We start from the raw sequence: 26,602 nt of genomic DNA, 5'->3' as shown, positions 1-26,602 counted from the left end.
GAACACAAACAGTACAGTTGCAGACTATAATACCAAGAGCTTAAAAAAAGCTATAAAGCTCATAGAGCTGAGGGCAACTTCAGATTGTGGTGCTACTTCTCTCTGAGTTTGTCACTACTGCGCGACTGGGTTCGTATAACACATATTGTTACGTTAAATATATCGATTATAGCAGCTTTAGAGGAGTACTTCACCTACAAACTGACCAACTCTAATTACTCCCTGTATGTTACCTGAAATTTGTGATGAGAACTTTGTTTTTCTTGCGTGCCTCTGTGGTGAAAAGAGAATCCAAAAAAGGATAACATTCTTCATAAACCGAAGTGAACAGGGACCACGTTTAACAACAGCAAAACTGTATCAGACAACTTGTGCAGTATTGCAAGTATCAATTATCCAGTTGTATGCTCAGTACTTCCTGAACACATGCATTTTCACTAAAACACTACAATTTAAAACACATCAGTACAAACTGTCTCACACACGGACGAGTAGTGTGCTTGGGCACGCTCAGGGCTCACTACTTGTAGACGGAGGTGTTTTATATTACAGTGTTTAAGAAAAAATACATGGTTTAGCAAAGTGCTGGGCATGTGACTGGATAAATGAGACTTGGGTTATGCTGCAAGATATATGTGAGAGTTTCTAAATGGAAGTTCAGTCAGGAACACTTTAGTCAAAGAAAACTTCATTTCCATTTGCAGTAATATATTTGGCTGTATGTTCTGGGGCCTCTCTGCCTTTCCTAGGGACTATGCAGAAAGCCTCTTCCACACACCTACATGGAAAGCCTAAGGTGGAGAGAGCTCTGCCCTTCCACGCACTCATCTGGAAAGCCTTAAGGCAGATAGAGCACACTTGTCTGTCCTTCCACGTGTAAACAAGAAAAGCCTTGAGGCAGAGAGAGCAAACCCCCCTGCCCTTCCATGTGCATACACAGAAAGCCTAAGGCATTGAGAGCAGCAGAAATATATATTCTTTAAAGTATGATTCGTACAAATATCCTTTTTCAGTACAAGGCCATTAGGTTAAAGCTACGTGGGTACAAGGTCACTGCCTGCTACAGTAGTGCCCCTGCTGGAGCAGTGCAGCCCAGTTATATCATTATAAGTCAAGTTAGCATATGGGAGGCAAAGAAATTAAACATGTTCCTCCTGTATTCAATGATGCTAATAACAAAGCTATCACAATTGCTAATCTAGCCGAGGCCTCAAGGACAGCATACCGATCAAATCAAATTGGACAATTTTCTGCTAACAAGGTTAGGACTTGAATTGGGAAGGGGAACAGAGGAGGGAAGAGAGAGAGGGAGAGAGAGATAACACATTGGCAGGCAGCAGGCAGGCAGACTGAGAGTAAGAAAGAAAAGTGATTTAATTTAGCTGTCGTGTTGTTACAGCCCAGCCACCAGGGGAAAGCCCTTTTCAATTTCTTTGTCTCCTTTGATCAAACTGTCAGTTTGAGTGGGATGGTGAGTTGCTGTGTGAGATGACAGGAGCTTAGGCACAGACAAACGATACTCCTGCTCTTGGGAAAGGGAATGTACAAAAGTTGCTAAGTCATGGTGCCTACTCGAGTTCTAATAACACGAGCGAGGGCCAGGAAGGTATCTGACTAGAACAGGCAGGATGTATAATAGCTTTCTCCTCCTCCCCTGCTGTCCACACACCCTGCATTCAGTCCACTCCCATGTGTGTAAATGCATGTGTGTGTACGTGCTGTTCGATTCAACATGGTTGCTGATGCGTGCTGCCCACCGATGGCGGCAGCCGCAACAGATTATGTTTACAGAATCCACAACCAGACTGCAGATGTCCATAAATTCTTAGAGAAGAAAAAGCGTGTGTGTGTTTGTGTGCGTCTGTTTGAGAAAAAGAAAGCAGAACCTGTGTTCTGTGGCCAGCTTGACAAAACAAATGAAAATTGAAAACCAATTTGGAGAGAATACGAGCAGCATCCCCATTTTCTCCAACAATTTACTTCACCAATTATGTATCGGCAAAGAAGGAAATTTCTTGCCTTTGACGAGAATTGCAATTACAAGAACAGGAAATATTTGACCATGTAGTAAAGCCTGACAGGTCAGACCACACGCTTTGTACTTAGCTTTGCAGATACTATGTTACTTTTTTGCTACAAAAAGCTTGTACAACAGAGAGGAGGGGGAAACATGTAAAAGCAAAGAAATAGCAAATTATACGAGTAAAGGACAACCTGTCAGCACTGTTTTCAGGAAGTTTTCTATGTATCTTATACTTAAGTAAATCTGCTAGAATAATCAGCTCAAGCATAAACCGCTATCAGTTCATTCATCTCCTCTTACTGAATCTATTTGTGAAGTTTTTTTTGGAGTGTGTAGGATTTAGGGGGGTATACTGGCAGAAATGATGTATAATATAAGAAGTAAATTGTCTTTAGTGTATAATCACCTCAAAGGAGAATCAGTGTGTTTTTGGTACCTAAGAACGAGCCAATCAAATCTACATAGGGAGCAGGTCCTTGTCTACGGAGATCGCCATGTTGCACCACCCTGTTTCTACAGCAGCCCAGAACAGACAAACCAAACACCGGCTCTAGATGGGTATATTTGTGTTTTTGTGTCGTCCACTGAAGCTAAAAGTCCCTCTGCAACAACAGCATTAGAAAAACACTATTTTTAATGTAAAACTGCTTAATTTCGTTTTTTATGATTGTTTTTTACCAGTTTTAAGTATCTGGTCTGTTTGTTTTGGAGAGGAAGAGATAGATAGGATAATTTGGCTACCTATAAAAACCTTGAACGTCCGGATCTTAAGTCATCTGAGAAAATGCTGAGCACACATTAGCAGGTGCGAGGCTTATGGCCTGGTTCCAACATGTGCTCCAGTGCTGGAGAAACACTGCTTTGTAATGTGAAACTTCCTTATACGGTAAAAGTCTCCTGAATGATGAATACTGGAGGAATTCTTATTGAAGAAGTTCAGCTGGTTGAAATCTGCGATCCTGACCAATAGACATGACTTAATCTCCCTAAAACTTACACACTGCTCCTTTAAATCATTTGAGATGAGCAACTGTTTAAGGAGTGCTGCAGTGTGCACCTCTTCAGAGTGGCCCCTCTGTCTCATCTTTTAAAACATATTTGTGTTTTTAACTGAGTTATACCTCCCAGACTAAGATGCTAAGTGTTTTAGCATCCTCCATCCACTTACATGAAATGGTTAGCATTAGCTTTGCTATGCTACACTTTTGAGCAACTCATCAGCTCTGTGTACAGATTTGGGTGGTGTACTCCAGTCTGCTAGTTAGCTTATCACAGTAGCTTTCGTGCAGCATGCATGGGAATGAATCACAACTTTGGAGAACGAGAATGGGTTGCCAACTCTGACAATAGTCAGGTACTGGCTGTGCATGCATGACGTGAACCAACCTGCAGCACAGTATCAGGTATATCTATATCAAGCTCAAAATCGGCTGATTCTGGTCCCCAGTGTATCTCCAGGATGTGGCAGTCAGAACAGAATTGGTGTGCATGTATTTCACTGTATGTGGTGTTTTGTTTGCCTTCTGTCATTATCTGTAACTGAGTATCTTATTAAGGGTCATGGGGGGGCTGGAGCTTTTCCCAGATGAAATTGAGCGAGAGGCGGGGTACACCCTGGACAGTTTGCCAGACTAACACCTGCATGCCTTTGGACTGTGGAAAACCCGGAGAAAACCCACACTGACACAGAAAAAACATACAAACTCCATACAGAGGGGCCCCGGTTGGCCGGCGGGTTCGAATCCGGAACCCTCTTGCTGTGTGGCGACAGTGCTAACCGCTGCACCAATGTGTGCCGTGTGTGCAATGTGGACAGATATCAGTGTCTGTAAAACCCATTTCAATCATCCTTTTCCCCATGCAGTGTACTCTACAAATAACCCCGTATTGAAATCTTATCAGAATCAAATAATCAATCAGATCAATTACAATGATGAACTCACCCTCGATGGGGCAGAAGCGAGTGACCTTCTCAGGCATTAAATGCCCTTCCCTGTGTCTGCAGTACACCTCAGCAATCTGTTGCCGGCACTCCTTGCTCTTGGCTCTGGATAGAGCTGAAATGGCTTCCTTCCCACTGATCTCGCACTTGGGTGGCTGGTCGTAGGTCACCTCCAGCGGCGCTGCAGTCACCTGCCTCCTGTGCGGGTGCTGATGTCTGTGCTGTGACTGGGCCTGCTGAGCCTGTGAGGCACGGTAGTGTTGCCGCGACAGTCCTGCGTCGCCCTGACCGCCTGGGTGGGAGGCGTTGTTACCGACCACCAGTGGCTGGTGGCCTACAGGCAGCACCTCGTTCGAGCTGCGGCCCAGACTCGGAGAGTTGTCTCGCCAGGTCTGCCGCTGGGCGTGGGCCTTCTCCTGCAGATGTTCCCGCTGCTGCTTGCTGCTGGTGGCCCCAACAGACTGCCGGTGTGGCTGTGAGCGCGCACCAAAATTACTATTGTCTATGTTCTCAAAGTCTTTGGGCACAGAGTTCTCGTTGTTGCTGTCCACTCTGCTTTTCTCCTTCGGCCGGTGGGAGTAATATCCATCCTGGGTGAAGAGACAGGGAGCAGGAGGAGGGAGACAAGGGAAGCGTTGGGTAAGTGGTGGGGAGTGGGAAAAGAGGAGGGGGGAGGACACAAACAAGAAAAACAAGATCAGAATTGAGTGAGCGCGGTGCATATCAAATGTCGGATTAACAATCAATGTTGAATGTATGAGTGGGCAGCGCGGCATTGAACCGTGAGGCATGAAATGAAGTAGCAAGGTATTGAGTGTGAGGACTACAAGGTGCAACCTAACTGGAGGTGATGCAGGGCCGAGGGCTCTGCCGCGCCGTGCCATCATCAGATTAGCCCCGGTTTCAATTAAATTCTCCCTCAAATGGGCCCAGCACTCCGTAAACAGATTACCAAGAAGGGATAAAGGGCCAGAATATGACTGTGAGGTTGTGTGGGTGTTTGTGTTTACGCGCGTGTGTGCATGCATGTGTACGACTCCTTTTTCAGCCGAGCCACATGAGGATGTGAAGAAATTGTAGTGGTGTGGCGTGTGACTGGAAAAGGCTGCACTTGTCAGCGCCGTGTGTCTGCATATGTGAGATAGTGTGTGCGTGTGTGTGAACGTCTGAATGTACAATTTCCCTATCTTTCCAGCAGAATAGGCTGAAAGCGAAAGGAGGGGCACAGGGGAGAGCAAAAAGAGGGAAAAGGGTAATGAGTGAAAGTGGGGAGTGCAAGGCGACGGAGCGCTGACACGAGGCATGAGTTCTGCTCCCAGGAAGCGCTGGCGTGTTCCAGTGAAATGTGCCACGATGCATCAAACGGAAAACTAAGAAAGCTGACTGGCTGCCACACCACTGTTGCACACCTTGCTAGACACACAAGAGAAGAGGTGAAGGGGGGAGAAAGTAAGGGAAGGGAGGGAGAACGGAATGACAAACAGCAGTCGGGGAAAGATAGAGCTCATAACAACAGGGATCCCTGATGTGTTTCTCCATTTACAAGACACGGGAAGAGAAGAGGAAGGGAAAGGGGGGAGGAAGAGTGTGATGTGAGGTGTGTGAGACAGAATGGAAGCAGGAGAGGTGAGGGAAACAGGGAGGCAAGTGAGATGCTATTGTGAGGCAGACACGGCAGCATGGAAATGTCTTTCCACCCCTAAAGCCAGGCCTGTTATCAGCCCATCAACCTTCCCTTGCTGCAAACACCTTGTACCAGCACAATTACAAAAGGTGGCTGGATGACACACTTTCACACTCAGAGAGACAGGAGGGGGATGATATTATAGAAGTGAAACAAGGAACAAAAACAGGATGAAAAACAGAGGAGGACACAAAACACTATTGTCATTGCCAGCTCCTTTAAAGCTGCTTCCTTGGCAGAGGTCTGATTCTCACAACACCGGATACCTTTAAGCTTCTGCCTTTCCTCTCCATCCGTCCTCTCCTCTCTTCTCCTGTCCTGTCCTCTCACCTGCGCTGCTCTGTTCACCCCTGATCCCCTCTGCTCCACATCTTGTTCCCTTTTCCCTAGTTCACATCTCTCCCTCCTCCCTTTATTCTTCACCTCCATCTCCGCTCCCGCCTGTCATAACCTCTCCCTTCCTTGTCTTTCTCTCCTTCCTTCACCCTGCCAGTTTAAACAGACCATGTTGTCTGAATGGCAGAACCTGCTAATCCTGCGTGTAACAGCTGCTTAGGCCAGTGATCACCTAAAAAGAAATCCCTACTTGCCGAGTTTCAAAGGGAATGCTTTAGGGGGCTAATCCATGCAGTGCAAGTCACTGGATGTTTGCAGAGGTGAAATGAGTCTGTGTGCATTCACGATTATGTGTGTACAGTGAATGCTTCTCGTGGGTTTTTTTTTCTTCTTAAAGTGTGTGTGTGTGTGTGTGTGTGTTTAGAGAGCGAGTAAAGTAGAAGCAGCATGTGTTTGCCCTAGAGGATCGGATACTCTCGCTTTGAGTCCCACTGTGAGAGACATTAGGAGATGAGGGACACAGTTAAATTGGAAAAATGTCCAAGTGAGCAAATGTTAAAAACAACAGCACCTGAATGCCCCTCAACCCGTCCCGGTGGAACAAATCTACTTTTCTTAGAGCAAGCTGATGAAGCATTCTCCATATTCTCTCATCACACTGTAAAGTCTATTTACAAAAGCATGCCAAGCCCCTCTTTACACACACAGTCTTCAGCATGTCTGTCTGGACTGTATATAATAAAGGACTGATGTAAAGCTGCAACAAATTGGTATTTTAGTATTAATTCATCTTGTTTTCCAGTAATCATCATTTAGTCAAAATGAGATGAGAAAACTTGGAGCTGCTGATTGATGAAAGAGAGTCAGCTGATAGATCACATGATTCCTTTCTATGCAACCAATTGGCCCTGAGTGAATTGGATTTCACTCAGGGCGCCCTATTTAAACTGCTCTGTCCTGCCTACTGTTGCTGCTTCCTCTGCAACCTGCCTCCAACCCAGCTCCTCCTTTTCATGCTGTGTCTGACTTATCAATGTCATTTTTGTTTGTCATTGATGCTGCTCTGTTGTGTTCCCAGGGGGTCTTTGCTGCTGCTCTCCCTGCCTTAGGCTTTCCATGTAGGCACATGGAAGGGCAGGGAGGTTTGCTCTCTCTGCCTCAAGGCTTTTCTTGTTTACACATTGCAGGGCGGACAAGTGTGCTCTATCTGCCTTAAGGCTTTCCAGATAAGCGTGTGGAAGGGCAGAGAGGTGTGCTCTCTCCACCTTAGGCTTTCCATGTAGGCGTGTGGCAGAGGCTTTCTGCGCAGTCCCAAGGAAAGGCAGAGAGGCCCCAGAACAGAGACATACAGCCAAATATATTACTGCAAATGGAAATGAAGTTTTCTTTGACTAAAGTGTTCCTGACTGAACTTCCACTTTGAAACTCTCACATATATCTTGCGGTATAATCCAAGTCTCTGTTCTGTTCCCGGGGGCATCTTTGCTGCTGCGCTCCTTGCCTTAGGCTTGCCATGTAGGCGAATGGAAGGGCAGGGTAGTTTGATCTCTCTGCTTCAGGCTTTCCTTGTTTGCACATGGAAGGGCAGAGAGGTGTCCTCTCTCTGCCTTTAGGCTTTCCACATAGGTGCTTGGAAGAGACTTTCTGTGTAGGCCTAGGGAAGTCAGAGAGGCCGATTATTATTTTTTCTTTCGTCTGGTAATGTTGACTTGTTGCACACCCTTTTAGATAATGCAGCCATTGATTTCATAGATGCTACTGAAGCTGGAGTTGCAGCAAGCAGTATGGCTACTGGCTGGTCAGTCCCTTGTAATGCTGAACATCTGAAATGGATAAGGAAGCAGCAAGAAGCCCTGCAACTCACGTCTTCACTGAAGACAAGTGTTTGGGCGCAAATGGATTCTACAATCTTTGCCAAAGAAGGAGCAGGACTTATTTAATATGGTTTGCAAATGCCCAGGCTGACATCCAATGCCATCACCCAGAGTTTAAAGAAGTGGAGCAAGTTTGAATCCTGAATCAACATTTAATCGAATCACAACCCCAAGAATCAAAATTGAATCGAATCTTAAGACACGAAAATATCAAAACCCCTGTTAATCTTCTCATCCAGCTCTTGGCAAGACAGCAATACTTCCCAAAATGTCAAACGACTCCTCTAAGCTTCAGGGAAAACAAGCAAGCAGTGGCACTACATCACACTCCAAAGACCACGTATCTAATAATGAAATGACTTTTTTAATCTAGTAACTAAACTGATAACAAGACAAGATACCGGTGACATTGATTGATTGATCATATTATATGTTCGCCTGCAGTAATTAATCAGAGCAGCACATTGCAACGTTGAGGAAAAAATAAAACCATATGAGTTTCTCCAAGTACAAAGAGCCCAATCAGTCACAATCAGATGGTGTTGTGTCTTGTGTTCTACCAACCCTCCAACCCCCCCCCCCCCAAAATATTTAATTCACAGTCATGTAAAAACAAACAGCAAATCGTCACATTTGAGAAGCTGGAAGCAGCAAATGTTTGGTACTTTTGTTTGATAAATCAGCAATTACTTAACTGTTAAAATTATTCTAGAATCTGACCATGTGACTGATTAATCAGCTAATTGTTTTACCATGAGAGTGCTGTGTTTTAAACCACTTCTTTGAATGCATATCAGTATGCTTTAATTGTTTTTTTAGGAGAAAAAAAGCAAAATGCATCACAAAGATGTTGATTTGTTGCAAATTAATTGACACGGATAAGAGTTGAGGTTGGGCCCCATGTGGCCCTGAAGTGGAAATGAGTAGAATTTGTAAAGCTGGCACTGAGGAGATTCCTCTGGATAAACAATCTTCACACTGTGCCCCCTCCTCCCTCCCTCTCCTCCCTCCTCCTGTGAGCAAAGGACTCCAGTAGCTGTGCTACTCTTTAATCTCAGGGACCGGGCTCTAAGCAGGAAGCGGTGGGGCACAGAATTAATAGTAGTGGCGGCCATTGAAGATAGGAGCTGCGTTGGACTGCAGATGGGGCTGGGAGCTGGGGGTAGCTATCGATTGTTACAGGGGATATGTTTTCTACTCCCTGGGAGTGTCGAGGAGGCCAAGCCAGGATTGCCTGGCATGCGGTGTGCCGGTTGTGCACACTCACACACACATTCACACACAAACAGCCCTCCCTAAGCTGAGGAGTGAGGAAAAAGCAAAGGGGGTAAACGTTCATATCATCCATCACTGGCAGGTACGTTTAGAGAGAGGCCTGTGGGGCTGGGACTTTCAGCACCCCCTCCGGGAATGGTTTAGTCCGTTTCTCAACACAGAGCTGGTCCTTTCCACTTTCCCCTATTTCCTCTGCCACAGGGGGAAATATTTCACCTGTCCTTTTTTCTCTCTTTCCCTCTCTCTCCTTTTCTCTCCATTCCCCCGAATATCCTGTGCAGCAGAGAGAAAAAAAGGCACATATCTCTCTCTCAGCACCTGTCCAGCTTCACCCCTCTCCTCCTCCCCTGGCCCACGAATCATCCCTCGCTCTAGGAAGGAAAGCAGTTCATCTGCTCCGCCCCCCTCCCCTCCTCCTTAATGCCATCATTTACTGTTGCAGTCCCATGGTAGATGTGAGGGAGAGCTAGGTAGCAGCACATATCAGTTTCACCCCACCCTCCCAGCCCGCTCCCTTTAAAAGACATCATTCCTGTGGGGCCGAGCGGAGATAAGCTACCGTGTGTGCCAGCAGCCTGTCCTCTGTCAACGCAAGCTGGTGACAGCCATGCAGACAACCACCATATACATATTAAGTTTATTAGAAAATAGAGTACTTCCTATGTGTGAGTGGGCGGGTGCTGAGACACCTCTGCAGCGTGGCCAGCTTCTGCTACGACCTGGCTGCCATGTGGCTAACGAGCTCAGATTAATTACCTGGACTGAATCCCTGCAATACTCGGAGCAAGATGTGGCGTCTGGCATGACACGCGAGACTGATACACTGACAGACTTGGTTCACAGCTGCTCTAGCACCTCAGGACACCTCACAGAGAAATGAGCCAGGGTAGAGCGGGGACGACCTAAATGCTTAGTGACTTCTTAGAAGTCTTACTTATCATAGCTTATCAGCTGGAGAGTTCGGGGGCGAGAGCAGCTGTTCTCTTCTGCTTTCTTAGATTCACAGTTAAGGTATCAAACACAATCTGGAAAGATTTACAAAGTATGGCAAAGCAGACCGAGCTTTAATTCAGTTGAATGACAAATGGCCCCAGCAGATCTATTTAACTGGCGGCTCGCGGGCCAACTCCGGCCATCAGATCAAGCCAGACTGGCACGCTGAACAGTTCTGTTTTCAAATTAATAAAATTTAAAACCTGAAGAAAAGAAATCATGCAAATAAGGGTGCTTTCACACCTGTCCTGTTTGGTTCGGTTTACTAGAACTCAAGTTCATTTGGGCATGTGTGAACACAGCAATCGCGCTGATGGCTCGGGTGCGTGGCAAAACAACCCAACAGAGACCTTCTTGAAGAGGTGGTCTCAGTCCGGTTACAAATAAACGTTGCTGTGGTTAATTTGTGGTGAGAACGTGTTCTGACCCCGATCCGAACCAACTGCAGTCACATGACACATTGTTTGGGTTAAACATGAGCATGTTACAGTCCTGGAGGATTATTAATGTGCACCTCCTCCTGTATTGCCTTAATATGCACATTCAGCACATCCAATGCATCAAAACATTGTTTTCTAGTTGGAGCCGCACCTCGTTTTCAAACTGTATGGTTTGACTAAAATGAACAATGACAGCAATATAGTCCACGATGAGCAGCGCTAAAATCAACCTGCGTAGTTGTCCCTCCTGTGCCATTAAAACATGTCGAAATTATCTTTCAAGTGTGCTCTTCCTTAACATTTTATCTACTTCCTGGATTTTTCCCGCATGGAAATTCGGACCAATCAAGAGCAGCTTTCTTGAGCAAGGCATTTGATCTGGTCCGCTTGTGAGAATATGAACCAACTCTAGGCAATTATTCAACTTTGAAACAAAATAAGTCCCTGAATCGGGCCTAAGCAAGCAAACTCTTGGTCTGAAAGCCACAACAAATCCTTCAAACGAGGAGAGCACCTCTTTGCGCTTGGCCGATTTGCCGCTGAACCCCACAACCTGCCGACGGGATTGAAAGGCATGGTTTCTTTACAAAATCGACAAAATTACACCATTTATCATAGCCAGAAACTGTAAAAACAGAAATCATTGTGGCATTTTTAAATTTCTGATGGTCCTTGAATGCATCATGTGAGACGAACAGTCAGGAAATGTACCAAAATCTGAGCTCCAAATGATGGTATTTCATTAAACTTTATTCTACATGTCACACTTAAAATTTGCAAGAAACAAACCATTTACATCAACAAGATCCTGTAACAAAAAACATTAAATTCTCTACTCCTCAGCACAACCTGAAAGCCATGAATGACTCGGCTGAGACCAACAATCACGTGACAAATATTGAGTAAAACTTCGACTGAAATGTAGCTTGTTCACACAGAGGAGAGGACAAAAGTGTAGTAGGTAGAGGTTTGAAAATATAAGTAGTAAATGTAAATTTTTATGTTGAAAAATTAAGGTTTTGAAAATGTTGTGGTGTCTTGTGTCAAGTGTACATAGTGAGAATAATAGCTCAGGAAAATGTCTGGCCCCTGAACAACATAGTTAAATAGCACTGACCTACAGCGAAGGGTTTCACGGAGCTAAACTGAAGTTACCTGACAATAAAAACAATCAACTTGAAAACAGGTTTAAAGTATACAGATTTCATAATAGAGGTCTTGTGCTTGGGTTCACTTCACTTGTAGAGTTTTCACTGCACTCAGTCCCCTCGTTATGAATGTTTCCTGAGCTGCTGCTACCTCTCTCTTTCTTTTTCTCTCTTTTGGTCAATCCCTTCAATCCCCTTCTCCTCCAAGGGCTAAAACTTTAGGAATGCTGGTCACATGTAATGTAAGTGTGTATGTGTGTGTGCGCGCAAATGCACGATTAGCGGCAGCTCTGAATGAACAGTCTGGGTTTGGTATGCACAGAAGCCTCTTGTTGTGTGCCCTGCGACAAGCCCCGGAGCGAAAGTGGTGAAAAGGGATGTGTGTCTTTGTGTGTGCAAAATGTGCTACAAATACCTCAAGAAGACAGACAGCAAGAACCTCTGAAAACTACTTAAAGGCTTCACGTTAGGGAAATGAAATTTGGAGAAAGGATGCATTATCTGAAAAGAAAGCAAAAATATGATAAAAATGCTTCTCCTCTGGGAATCGGATAAATGATTGCAATCGACTACTTACTGCTGAAACCACTGAACAAAGATCAAAGTCTTCCAGAGACAAAGATACTGGGGTTGAGACTCGTGGGTATTCCACAAGTCAGAGGTGACTTCCCAAGCTGCTGTTGAATTTCCACTTCTTTCAGATATTTTTGTGTTGTAATTATTTGGCTTCACTGACTGTATTAGCATGCGTGGATTTCAACTGGCCAAGGATGGAAAAAAAACAAGACTCCTGCCCTCCAGACCACAGAAACAAGACAGACAGACGGAGTTCCTCTTCCTCAAACTAGCCTTTTTAAATAGCCTACAGCAAAGCTGCTGAAAAACTCCACAAAAGACACGTCTGAAGAAATGTATTAACTGTGGAGGATTCTCTGAGGAGTTCCAATGAGACCATAGTGGAATTAAAAAATACTTCTGCTTTCCTCACAGTGTGTTTGCATGCCACTGGAATTCTTCAATCCAGTTGCCAGAAAAAATGCTGGCATTGACGTTTTTTGCAAACCACAGATATTAGTACATTATTATGTAGCAGATATGTTGAAACTTTGTATTCCAACAACACTGTGGTTAATGGTGGTTAGATTCAAGCACAAAAAACAATTGGTTACGATTAGGAAAAGATCATGTTTGGGCTTCAAAAACCCAGTATGGGTGGTAAAATCCCAACTGAGAAGCCACTGAAAACAACCACTGTTTCTGGCACTACCCCCACAGAAAACACAGTGATATCTCTGTAAAAAAAAAACAAAACAAAACAAAAAAAAAACACTCTCTTGCCACAATCTCCAAAGGAAACACAGTCATAGATTGCTAAAAAAACACCCCACATTTGGTGGCTAAAACGCTCCTGGAAACACAACGATGACTCACTAAAAACATCAGGTTTTGTTGTTTAGTGAATAGAAAATGCTAAAACTACTGGCACCATATTCCAGAAGATATAGTTAAATTAAACAGATTTGGGTGGTCTTACCCAGATTGGTAGTTAGCCTGGTTAGTTTTCCTACCAGGTAGGGTCCATTTGATATATTGATATATGGTACTTTATTCTGTGACAGAAAGATGTTTTAATGCAAATGCTTGAAAGGAAAACAAAGTTAATTGAAGTGAAAGGACGCTGTCAATCAAATATGATGTAATCACCATCCATCCATCCATCCATTTCCAACTTCTTATCCAAAGCCAGGTCACCGGGGCAGCAGGCTAAGTAAAGTATTGCAGACACCCAGGGATCCCAAGGCATTCTCAAGGCATTCCCAAGCCAGATGAGTTATACAGTATAATCCCTCCAGCATGCCCTGGGTCTACGCCGGGGCCTCCTACCGGTGGGACATGCCTGGAGCACCTCTAATGGGAGGCACCCAGCCAGGAGGCATCCTGATCAGATGCCTGAACCACCTCAACTGACCCCTTTTGACGCAAAGGACTAGATCACGCCCCCGCAACGCTAAGAAATGGTTTAAGCAGCCAGATGAGCTGTTTTCAAACTAGGCTTTCCAATAAATATGAATGTTTAGTTTGACTCTGATTTTTGTGGATGCTTAATGAGACACTTCTCTTTGATATCATACAGGCATTTTTACTATTTCAAGTTTTCAGTGGCTTTAAGAAAGTTGAAAGTATGTTTGTGTATGCTGTCAACTGTAGGCCTAGTTCTTAAAAAGAAACTCAAAGTCAGCCAAAACAGAAATTGGCATCGGCCAAGAAAATTGTAATAAGTGCATCTCTACGTATTGACGGGGTCACGTTAAAGGAACGGAGCAACACATTATAACTTGTCACATGTCAACGTTTGGTCATGGACCTTTCCTTGTCCAGATACAACGTGGAAGGTGCCCTGGGTATATTGGTTGTTGTTCTGCCTGTTACATGCACTGTCTTCTTAAATACACTTCTGTTTTTACAGGACATTTACCATTTACATACAGTCTCTTTCAAAACAAACGCACTATGTCAGTACAACAATGCAAATTGTTTGTTTTTTTTTCCTTGAACAATTAATGCACGTGGTTGGGTTTAGGCAATAAAAACATGTGGTTAGGTGTAGGAAAAAATAACAGGGTGTGGCTTCATAGTCTTACAGGACGCGAACACCACTCCCCCAGGTGCAAGTCGGTGTTTGTTTGACCCATCCACCACACTTCACAACTGCCCTACTCGGACTTTCGCCACCTTCACTTTCATTCTTGTCCCGCCGCGTTTCCCCAGACCCATAGTTTTTGTTCTCAGTAACATTGCAAACAGTTTTTTGTTCTTCCTAGCCCCCAATTCTTCACAAGCACACAGAAGTATTTTTCGCTAACACTCTTCACCATTAAATTTCTCACTCTTTTGAGAATCGTAAATCTGGGTATTCTAGCTAATTTATTTATTGCACTTACTACAGAAGTCCCTCTGCATTAGAGCATCGGATAAATGCCTGCTCACCTAATGGGCCATAATTTAATCTAGAATCTGCTCGCTGTTGTGGGAATGAACTGAAGGGAACACTATGGTGGGAAAACAAGAAAATACCATAAATGTGTTGATAACTTCTGGAACTTTCCCCATAAATTGGATTAAGAAGAACTGGAGTTGAGAGGTGACCTCGAATAACCTCAGAGATTTATTCTGAGTGTGTACTAACAACAAGAAAACTCACACTGAGAACAATGTTAGAGCTAAAATCCCCAAAGCATGTGGCAAAAGTGAAGCTGGGCTGCCTGAGTCTCACAAGGTTTGGTTCGCCTTCTCCCTTTAAAAAATCTTTACTCGGCATCCCAGCAGCTTACATAGATGGATTACCAGACACACACACACACACACACACACATACACACACCATCTCCAGACTCACTTGTCCTCAAATACACACACCATACTGTACCCACAAAAGTCTGCATACTTTTCCACACACACACACACACACACACACACACACACCGACTAGTCCCTTGTGAGACTGGTTTAGTGCAAGTCACATTTATCCTGAGGCGTGTGTGTGTCTGTGTGTGTGTGTCTGTGTGATAGAGAGTGTGTTTGTGTGTAGTAATATACGATTTCTCTGCTGTGAAGGCAGCAGACGCCAGAACCCAGGGAGGGTATTGAGTGCCTCAGTGTTTATGTACAGTAGAGACGGTGCTGAGGTGTAAAAAAGATCAACTGTAAAAGTGAAATTTGCATATTCATGCCTGACATGCAAAAACAGGAGGGCATTCACAAGTATGTTAATGCTACTTGTTAATCCATCACATACAAACACACATTTAGAACGACATGAATTTAGTTTTCATGAATTTTCATTTCTATGGCCCCTTTTACACTTCCTGTTCAGGGCGGGAATTCACAGTTATTCTGCCTCGCCATTCTACAGTCATGGAATGGGGGGGGGGGGCAGAGTTGTCGACAGCTGTGTAGAAGGGACAGCCAGCAGCATGGGACCATGGATGAGATGGGTGTGAAGTTCTGATGATGTGTTATGTGTGCTATCTACCCCCAGAAGATTGAAAAAGCAGCTAGCAGTTAGCAGCTAACTGAAAGAAAAACAGCAGCCAAAAATGTCCACAAACTGGGGAAAAAATGAGGCCTGAGAGCTCCTTACCCTCTGAGCAGAGGGCGAGATCAGCGGCCATGTAACAGGGACGGTAAATGATTGTTATTGCCATGTTGAGCCGTTGTGATTTTTATGAAAGCACTGATGAAACATTATATGTCACACCAGAGGCCAATGCTGTTGTGTCAAATGTCACACCCATCACACCTCTTTTGCTTCTGGGATGCCAGCATGCTATCTTAAATCACACACTGGGGCACAATGATGCTTGTGTTGTTTGGTTCTGTGCAATACAAGTGAAGACGGCTTAATGAAGGGAGCGAAATATGCAAATTAAGCAGCGGAAATCAGGCAAATAGCGTGATTTTGCGTCATATGCTTATTTGGAAGAGTTGAAAAATCATAACTTCAGCGACAAAATCACTCTGCGATAGCCAAGTGAGTTATTCCTGCTTACGACGCGAGTCAACACAAAATATTCTAGCATTCAAACTCGAGTAACGTAACGCAAAAATTCGCATCACGTTTGGAAGGAACACAATACAACTTATAATAACACTGTGACACGTTTGTTTGACATGGTCAACATGTAATGGTGACATACAAATGCGTCTAATTTGTGTTTAAAAACTGTGTGCATTGTTGTGCTTTGTCCTGGAATATTACAGATATAAAAACAATGCAAAGGGGAGGGCAATCTTTTTACATAAAGATGCAAAATGTACTGTTGTGCAACTCTACAGCTGTCAGTGACGGGGCAAAATGATGATGAATCTTAAAGGTCCAGAAGGCAGAAATGGAATATAATATAATAAGTGTTTTCTTTAGTGTGTAATCACCTAAAAATAAGAATCATAGTGTTTTCATTGCCTGAGAATGAGCCATTTATAATAACACAGGGGGCGGCCACCATAGTTAGAAGCCCCTCTGCAACGAGCAGCATCTTAACTAAAGGCCCTTCTCCAATGTGCCAAGCAGCGCTGGAGAGATAGTGATTTGTAATGTGAAACTGCTTTAGTCTTCACCAGTTTAAATCACCGGGTCTATTTGTTTTGAAAAAGAGGAGACCTGTGTGGATAATTAGGCTCCCGGTGAAACCCTCCTAAACAATAAACACTTACAGAATTCTAACCTGGAGAAGTTTCAGATGGTTGCAATCTGCAATCCTCACCGCTAGCTGCCACTAAATCCCCCTCAGGGCTCATTTATGCTTAAAGACAGATATGGAAATGGAGACGTACAGAGCCTCCTGTCAATACTTTGCATTCATTTTTTCCAAATGTGTGCATGTTTTCTGAAAGCTTACGAATACGGATAAAGGGAAGCAGAACCATTGGAACAAATCGGTAGTATATAATAATATGTTGTGAAAATATTCAAATGAATTCTCCAGCCAAATGTTGGGATGTATTTAATGGCTGCACAGGCCAAAGCCCTCTATAACACTGCCTCCGATTAAAGGTACAATGTTACGACCTCCTCCACTGTTGCCTCGTTTATTGTTGCGTGAAACTGTTGACTCTGCCCTCTGGTGCCGTTTATTGGCTGTATCTATGCCATCATAAAGGATGCATGGAAATATGACAGCAGTGACGTTTACAACGTTTGTAATGGACGTTTTTATTTTCGTATGTAAAGGGAGCGTAAATGAGCCTCCACTGTTCCTTAAAGTATTCAAAATCACAGAGCCTGTTCAGACCTTGTATTAACATGTGTCTTGGGGGATCGGATCACAGCTGGACAGCTCCAAGTCTGTGTGTTCACACCTGGCATTAGAATGCGTCCTCACACCAGACACAATTCTAGCTCCAAATGAAATCATTTCAATCCAGTAACCTCACTGGTTACAGTCTGAGGTTTGCAACTCAATACACTCCCCACAATAGAGTGCTGAAATACTTCTTCTTCTAGTCAGTGTCCTTTTGTGGAGTTCAGTGCAATGATATGTGCCCACTCACTCCTCCAAAGAAAAACTCTTTCTTTCTCTTCTATTCTCAAAAACCACTTCCTGTTCTCTGCCCTCCTCTGCCTCCCCACTGGGTGAACCCTGAGAGTTTCCACATGACAACAGGAATCTAAATCATACGGCTTACATACAGTATATTAGGTCCATATCTCTCAAGGGCATGAAAGCCCTTTAACAAGCCATGAGAAGATACTGGCAATTCTCCTACTGTGTCCCTCTACCCCCCTCCTCTCTCGTATACCGGCCTCTTATTTTCCTCCGTGAATAAACCCCAGAACTTTACATCTCCAGCTTTCAATGGGGCCCATCAAGCGATTTCTGAGCCATATCTCACAAGGGCAGGAAAAAAGCCTCATCCTAGCCCCCCCCCCCCCGTCTCTCCGCACACCTCCCTGTTCAGCCATGAAATGACACCCCTATTTAATCAATTGTGAATCATGAAATTTTGCACAAGAGACCCCTTTTCTTTGCACTTGACAGTGATTGAACTGCACAGCCATGCAATTCCATTCACCACGGCGATGAGAAGAAAGGGGAGCGGGGGAGGGGCCTGTGCACTGTGTAGTGTGTGTGTGTGTTTGAGAGATGAAGGTGATTTCCCTGTGACATCATGGGCCCCCGCTCAATGGCACCGCAACAGAGGGTCCCTTCTGTGCATCGAGGCCACGTGGTCAGGCAGCATAGTGGGATCCTACAGCTGATCTATAGGGGTGCACAGGAGGTGTGTGTGTGTGTGTGTGTGCCACGGCCCTTCACACAAACACTTTATATAGGCCCCTAAAAGACCAGGGGTCAAGAATAACAGAGAAAGAGGAGAAAAAAGAGGTTTTGAGAGAGAGATTACAAGTGGAGGAGGGCGGAGGAGACAGAGTGAGATCAAGCCTGAGGGAAAAAGTAGAAAAGTGGATAAGAGGAGGAGAGGGGGAGAACAAGGGAGAGACTGAGAGATGGGGTAGGAGACCCCAATCCCCTCTCTTTCTTCTGCATGAATGGGCTGGTGGGAACGACGTGAATGTGTGATGTAAGGTCTGTAGCGAGTGTGTCAGGGAACATAGCTGAGATTCCAGGCATCCGTGTGACATTGCGGTGACACGGCGTGACCCCGGCGTGACCCCGATGGCAGAGGTCAGAGTGAGTCAGCTCCTTCATGTCACCGCAAGACAGAAAATGACGAGCCCTGGATTTATGCAGGATCCATTCATTCGCTGTGTCATTCTTTTATGGGATGAGGTGGAAGTATGTGTTTCTCTCGCGTGCATGTGTTTGAGTGCAGCATGCTAATGATGTGCAAATATATCACAGCGGCGAGAGCTTTGGTTTCACTTCCACAATGCAGACGCTAATTCTGCCGACAGGACAAGCCCCCAGAAACACGTTATTGTGCAACGCAAATAATATGGAGAAGTGAAGGATGATTCCCTGATGACCAGTTCTACCAAAAACAAAACAATCTGACATAATCATTCTCCCTGATGTCTGAGTAGTTTCAGCTCAGTTATTAAGGTAATAGATGACAAAATGAATTAGGACTAGACCCAGAGAGAATCACAGAGCTCTAGATTTGATGTTTATTTCAATCGTAGAAAATACATTTCTAACATAACATGTTAAAAGGTGGTGGTGTGGCTGTATGGATGGCAATGTCACTTATGACCAGACTGAAATGACCAGACAAACATTTGATGGATTGCCATGTAATTTTGTGCAGATATTCATGGTACCCAGACGATGAACCCTGCTAACTTTTGAGATGCCCTGACTTCATCTTTAGCCCCACTAAAAGTGTGATATTTTGCCTTTTTACTAAAATGTCTTGACAACTGTTGGTTGGATTGCAGTAAAATTTGGTGTACACATGATGTCGTTGATGCTCTCCTCAGGATGAATTGTAATAACAACCCTTTCCAATATTTCATCCATCGATCATGAAACTCATGACATTCTCATCGGCCTCAGCCAAAGTTTTTTTTGTTTGTCGGTCATCCAAAAAAACCTTGTGCACAGAAACCTTGCACACTGAGTGCTTTGTGTTTTACAGTTCTTTTCGTTGCGAAAATTTGCAATATAATAGTAGCCTACAGCCTCACAGAGCTGCTAGCATGGCTGTGGGTGCTTAGTCATATTAAAGACCTAGACTCACCAAATTGACATCAAGGAACCAGTGGAGACAAAGTCCAACCTGATGTTCACAGTACAAAGAATATTTACCCTGCGCTCGCTAATAGTAACACAAACAATTAGGAACTGTTTCTGCTAAAGAGCTCAATGGCTAAAAACATAATCTTACCTAATACAACACGTTTGCTTCAACTTCACGCCCTTTTGACTTCAGCCGTTTGTTTACTTTCCTCACTATCGTTTATCTTTTCGTGCGCTGAGCTAAACTGCTTAACAGAGATTTTACTCACTGACAGGCTCGGCTGTCTGTGACGCTAGTCCAACATGCTGAATCTGCTGAAAATAAGCCAACAAGGGTCGACAGTGTGGGACACCCTGCCAGTACTAGGGCAATAGGCGCTCACTGACAGCTTGGTGGGTCAGGGCCTTTAATATGCATTGGGAGCTGCATCTGAATCTTAATATATATAATAATGATAATAACGCTAGGGATATAGATGCAAGATTTTGTATTCACATACATGCAGTGACTACAAGCCGAAATAGCTCAGTTGGGAGAGCGTTAGACTGAAGATCTAAAGGTCCCTGGTTCGATCCCGGGTTTCGGCAGCATTTGTGAATACCTTTTAAACGGCCGTGGCTCAGGAAGTAGAGCGGACTGTCCACTAATCCCCGGCTCCTGCAGTCTGCATGTCGAAGTATCCTTGAGCAAAATACTGAACCCCAAATTGCTCCAAATGGCTGTTCCATCGGTGTGTGCGTGTGTTAAAAACTTGTGGCACCATGCACAGTAGCCTCGGCCACCAGTGTATGAATGCGTGTGTAAATGGGTGAATGTGACTCGTTGTGTAAAAAGTGCTTTGAGTTTTGTGATGACTAGAAAGGCGCTATTCAAGTGCAGTCCATCCATCCACATGCTCTATTCCAATGATAATCATTCACACAATTTCTGGATCAGCACCTAACAACGCAAATGTGCACCAAAACTTTACACCATAGATCAACTTTCACCAAATGTCACTAAAATCTGTTCACAGGTTTCTGATTTGACCAAACAATCCCAACTCAATGTCCACTTACTGTCTTGTTCCAGAGCTTTCAAGTGTGCTTCCGTTCTGCTAATACAGACTGCCAACATTGACGAGAAGTCCTAAAAGTGCTTAGAATCATGGAAGGTTTGAACATCTACACTCTTCTACAACTGAGCAAATTCAATCTGCTGATGAGGAGTGTGAAATGTGGCCAAAAGTCTGTAAGGTCCGAAATGAAATGCGAATCTTTCTGAGATCCTCTGCTTATTGACAAATAGGAGAGAAACATTACCTCCTTTTGTAAATCACAGGGGATCGCTTTAATTTGTTTTGATAAAAAAAATATCACGTCTCCGATGTCATGGGAATGTAAGGCACCTGTTAATTATATTTATTAATTACGTTTTGGTTTCCTGGTTGGTCTGGTGACTCAGAGGCACAACATGCACCTCAGCAGGGGTTTCAATGAGGCGTATGCCTTGCCACACATCAGCTCCGTCTCTCTCTCATCTGTATGCAGAGTCAAGAAGAATTCAGCTCTGGAAAAGAACACCTGAATGCATCAGGCCCAGGCAATAACAAGAGGCATTTTTCTGGGCTCACAGTTTTGCAAATGACATAAATTGTCAGTGACCTGTGTCGCTACAATACAAAGAGCACACGTACTGTGCGCCGAGGTTAGGACCCTATCTGCTCTGTTTACACTGCAGAGGAAATTAATTTCTGTGCACTGATAGACTGATGGTGGGGCGAAAAACAAGATGAAAAAGATGGGGAAGATGCACAATGTTCATCACCTGAGGCTTTATGTGTGAGCTTCTCCTATGTGCCCAACTGCACAGACAGCTGCAGGTTACTTAGAGAGCTACAGACTAGAAAGAGTAAGATTTACCCTAATTACAGTTCGGGTACACAGAAACATCGAGCTAAGATTAGATGAAATACTGATCGCCTGGGCAAAACAGGAGGAAAAGACGTCTGCGGAGAGCTCAGGATGGATGACTGAATCATCGAGACAGCTGATTTCACTGTACATACAGGCCTTAGTCTTAATGCTGAGGAAGCTAAGGGATTTATTCGGCTTGCTTCAGATGTCAGTCACAGACATTCTGGCTCCAGTTTCTAAAAAAACATCACGAAGGACACAAATTAATTAAAAGTACCTACATTTCTGGATTTCTATGTGAGCCAAGCACAAGGCTTAAATCAGGCCTTAAAGAAGAGGTATGCTTGTAAAGAACCAGCTCATATGAAAAGTCACCCGTCGACGTTAAGTGTTTATAGCTGGCCCAAATGGTGCCACTCAAATGCAAGGCGATAAGCCTGTCATCAGAAAGAGAGGTGATAATCATACAAACGGGGATAACGGCGCACAATTTCAGACAGTCTCGCCTTGAAGGCTTTCATGGTGTTGCAGGCAGTTGTACACACAAAAGGTGACGGAAGTAGTTATGTAAGAATATAAAAAGAGCTTTAGAGAGAAGTTCAAACCATGCATACTTTCTATCCTGTGCACACCTGGCTGATTGCCCAATTGCAAAACCAAAGTGGTCGTGCTTGTCGGATTGTTGGTTTTGGAAAAGCAACAAAAATTGGTGACCGCAGCCACCTGAATTTGAGCGCTTAGACTGAAGCATACTGACATTTTCCGTGTGTCAGTCATGGATGTGGGGAGGAGGGGCCAGGTGGAGGATTCTGGTCCTTATGTACTTGAAAGCACTTTGGGGACATGAAATAAGAAGGTATATCCTACTCAATATATTAACCAGTGAATCAGAGTTCTATGCAGTGTGCCACATATCTCATTGACAGTGTTGGACAAGTTATTTGAAAACTGTACAAGCAAAGCACCCCAGACGTCCCTCTCCCCAGTCACACTTTGCAGCTCCTCCTGGGGGACCCCTGAATACTAAAGGGGACAGAGCGTTTGCTGTCAGGGCCCCAAGGCTCTGCAACAGTCTGCCTGAGGAAATCGGGTCGGCCGAGTCAGTGATCTCTTTTTAAGTAGCTTCTTAAAACATACTTTTATCGGAGAGCCTTTGCTGATTTTACTTGAGCTTTAAGTTCATTTAGACTGTCTTTATCTCCTCAGTTTACATATACTTAAGTTTTTTTATCAGATCTATTAAAGGTTGTTTTCATGTCTTGTCTTTTTTAATTATTGACATGTAAAGCACTCTGTGACTCTGTTTTAAAAAGCGCTTTATAAATATTATTCTTATTATTATTATTACTACTGTTATCAAGGAAACGTGGCATTCAGCTAAATAGAACTGTATCGTGCACAGCCATCATTTCAATAAGGGTGAAACCACGGTTCTTAGGCTGACATACAGGCATATACAGAGGTGTCATGTATGCATAATGCATGATGCATTACAGTGTAAGTGAAGACCCCATAGGGATCCAATTACTTCCAGAGGGAACATTTTGAATTTGGTCACAGTCTCATGATCACATAGAGTCTGTCAGACAAAAACTATTGAGGCTGTGTTGCAGGAATCAGAAGTAGCCCATGGAGACAGTTGTTGCTCGGGTATCCGCCGAGAGAACTGGGGGCGAAAATCTGTCAGGGTGCAGCACAAATGTTTACTGGAGCAGAAATACACTAAAAATTACTTTTTCTAAAGTGTGAATGGTCCAGTTGTTGCATTTACATTTGCTTAATGCATTTCGCATGCCGAGCAGTTAAACATTTGTCTTGAATATAATTTTGCAAATGATTATAATCACTTCATTTGAAAGTCACATCATGTGGTCAGATTTGCATTTAAACAACAAATGCAAGCAACTAATGGCTTTTCTCCAAACAGCTGTGATACTCCAGTGAGGTTATACCGCGCGACACACTGCCAGTCATGCTTGGCTACCCCAAAATGAGAAAAAAAGGCAAACTCCTATAACAAGCAATGTTTTCAGAGGAATGTAGCTGACAACTTTCTAAAGTCACAAAAATCTGCAGAGCGCATCAGTGTGATGGAATGACAGGGAGATAAAGATCAGAGGAAAACAGGGGTGAGCGAGGGGAGGAGGAGAAAGTGAAGGTGAGGAGTTTAGCACCTAAGCTAGCAATAACGAGTGGAGAGACGGCTGATATGATCTTTTGGACTGACACCACATCATTAAAACATCTAAATGATTGAAGACCCGACTTTCCTGTCCAGCACAGCACATCCTGAGGCAGACAGAAGACTCAAGGCTTGTTTACATGGTTTTAAGGACAAATGGATCCAAAAGAAGAATCAACAGTCTCATTATAATAGGCTGAAAATATTTTATGGTCATTTTACAACAAAACAAGTCTTGAAGAAATGCTTCACCTGTAACATGACCATTTGTATACTCACTAGGGATGCACCGATCCGACATCTGGATCGAATATTGGCCCCGATATCATCAAAATAGATGGATCGCGTATCGGAAAATGCAACCTATACATGAGGCGATTCTTTCCCTTTAAATCTACTGCGATGCGAGCTACGTCATACGTCATGGAGCGAAGGAGAGAATCTGCTGTGTGGAGGTATTTCACACTATTTCAACTGCTGTTGCACAATTGTTTATTTTTGTTAAAAATAAATAGTTCATCATTGCATTAATCTGTTTCATCTTGTTTCATTTCATCTTGGGAAAGAACTGTGTAGTCATCAATGCCTGATGCCTCTAATCCTTTCTGCTCTACATGTAAAGTATAGCTTGTTAGGTCAACCATGGTATCGGATCGGTATCAGGTATCGGCTGATACTCAAAGCCACAGCATCGGGATCGGTATCGAAACTGAAAAAGCTGGATCGGTGCATCTCTAATACTCACGACATGTTACCTTAGCTTTGTGAAGTAAACATTTTTGCCGCAAGCCCCCACAGTGAACGGAGAATCCAAAAAAGACGAACATCATTCATGGATTGGAGTAAACGGGGACCATTTAACGACAGCAAAACTATATCAGAACATACGCTTACAAACTGTCACACAACTCTGCAGTTTAAACAGACGCCTTTTTGCAGAAGCTTTACAATACAAAACTCTACCGCCTACGAGTTGTGTGCCCAGAGCGTGCTTATGAGCTCTGAGTTCAAACGCACATGTGTGCCCAGGAACGCTACTTGTCCTTGCATGAGACTGTTTACAGATGTGTTATAAATCGGAAGGTTTTAGCAAGTATGCATGTGTTAAGTAAGTACTGAGCATACGACTGGATTACACTGCATGAGGTGTGTGGGAGTTTGTCCACTGATGTTTTGATCTAGTTTTACTGTTGATCCCATTTACCTTAATTCATGAAGAATGTTCTCCTTTTCTTGGATTTTTCCATCATTACAGAGGCATTCGAGAAAAACAGTTTCCTTCACAAACCCGAGGTAACACGAGGTGAGCAATTGATATACAAATGGACATTTTGCAGTTAAAGTATTCCTTTAAGTCTCTGTCTGACAGAATGAGTTCCTCTGCTGCAATAACTACAACGAGTGTGTTTATCAAAGGAGCTATTGATTCATTCTAATCCTGTTTGGAACGACACTGCCAGAGATTTCCCTGCCTGACCCCGGTATTAATTTTGGCACCATTTACCTACAGTTTTCTATTTTCTTTTTAACAACACTGCTGTGATCAGTGTTTTCCTATCAAAGCAATGGACTTCTGGGGATCAGGTTAATTGCAGATGATCTGGACTCTGAACTGCTAGATTTTCTGCCACTGCATCACTTAATCTTTTGTCTGAAAGAGAATACAGGGGAAAAGGGATTTAATTGATTTGACGGGCTCTTAAATGTAACGCTTTTCTTCAGATTTAATGAAAATAGTGCAGGTGAGTGATACCTCAAAAGCTTAAACCATCCAGTGACAGAAAGGGAAAAAGATAGAGAGGTGGAAAGCTCTTATTCAAACACAGATCTCTGTCTGAAACAGTTTCTTGCTGTGCCACGCCCAGCAGCTTAGTTAAGCATGCAGGTATTTAATCATTAGTTTGACCTGATGATAGAGCTGAATGAAAAGTCGGGAGATTCCTGAAGTTCACCAAAGCAAATTTCATGTCATTCCATTCAAAAGCTGTTGGGACATTTCACACTGTAGCAGTCGCTAACTGGACAAGCCACAGCATTACATCAGACCAGAGGTCTTGCAGTACAATACAATATTAAAACAATTAGTTGAAGGGCAATTTGGCTGTGAGAACTTGCATGTGTGTATGCACATGCCGAAATAGCTCAGTTGGGAGAGCGTTAGACTGAAAATCTAAAGGTTCGATCCCGGGTTTCGGCAGTAAGTGCGTGCTTTTCCAGGGTGCTCAACTGGGGAGACTACACTTGGACACAACAAGGTTGGTCCAGAGTATAAACTGCAGTAGTGTCACTGCACCAGCGGTACCCTCAAGCAATGCTCTGCACTCCTAACTGCTCAGTGTGCTTGACTGTGCAGTGTTTTGTGTGCATAATAAAAATTAAACTATGCAATCGTAAAATCATATGGGTCTAAAACAAACGCTATCAGATTATTTTCCTATATCGTTCAGCCCTGATCAGAGCCACTTCTCCCCTCTCCTCTCTCACTCTATCATGACTCTTAATCTCTCTCTGGCAGCCAACAAGAGGCTTCTTACAAATGCCAAACCTGACTGGACAAAGTGGATTGTCTTCATTAACCAGTGGGTCAACATGTCCTTAACTCCTTCTTAAC

General features: G+C 43.8%; 1 protein-coding gene and 1 non-coding gene across 2 annotated transcripts in view; one reads left to right on the top strand and one right to left on the bottom strand.

Annotated features, from left to right (window-relative positions):
- Positions 1-26,602, bottom strand: part of xylt1 (xylosyltransferase I) — a 124,116-nt gene that overhangs the window by 54,308 nt on the left and 43,206 nt on the right. The window contains exon 2 of the mRNA XM_049572396.1: positions 3,967-4,555. Within this exon, the coding sequence (XP_049428353.1) occupies positions 3,967-4,555 (589 nt within the window). The remainder of the gene's footprint in view (positions 1-3,966; positions 4,556-26,602) is intronic.
- trnaf-gaa (transfer RNA phenylalanine (anticodon GAA)) lies at positions 20,429-20,501 on the top strand. Its single transcript has one exon. It is a non-coding gene; the product is annotated as a tRNA-Phe (tRNA).

Source organism: Epinephelus fuscoguttatus, linkage group LG3 (assembly GCF_011397635.1).
Source record: "Epinephelus fuscoguttatus linkage group LG3, E.fuscoguttatus.final_Chr_v1".
Taxonomy (NCBI): domain Eukaryota; kingdom Metazoa; phylum Chordata; class Actinopteri; order Perciformes; family Serranidae; genus Epinephelus; species Epinephelus fuscoguttatus.
This window is presented reverse-complemented; position numbering and strand designations above follow the sequence as displayed.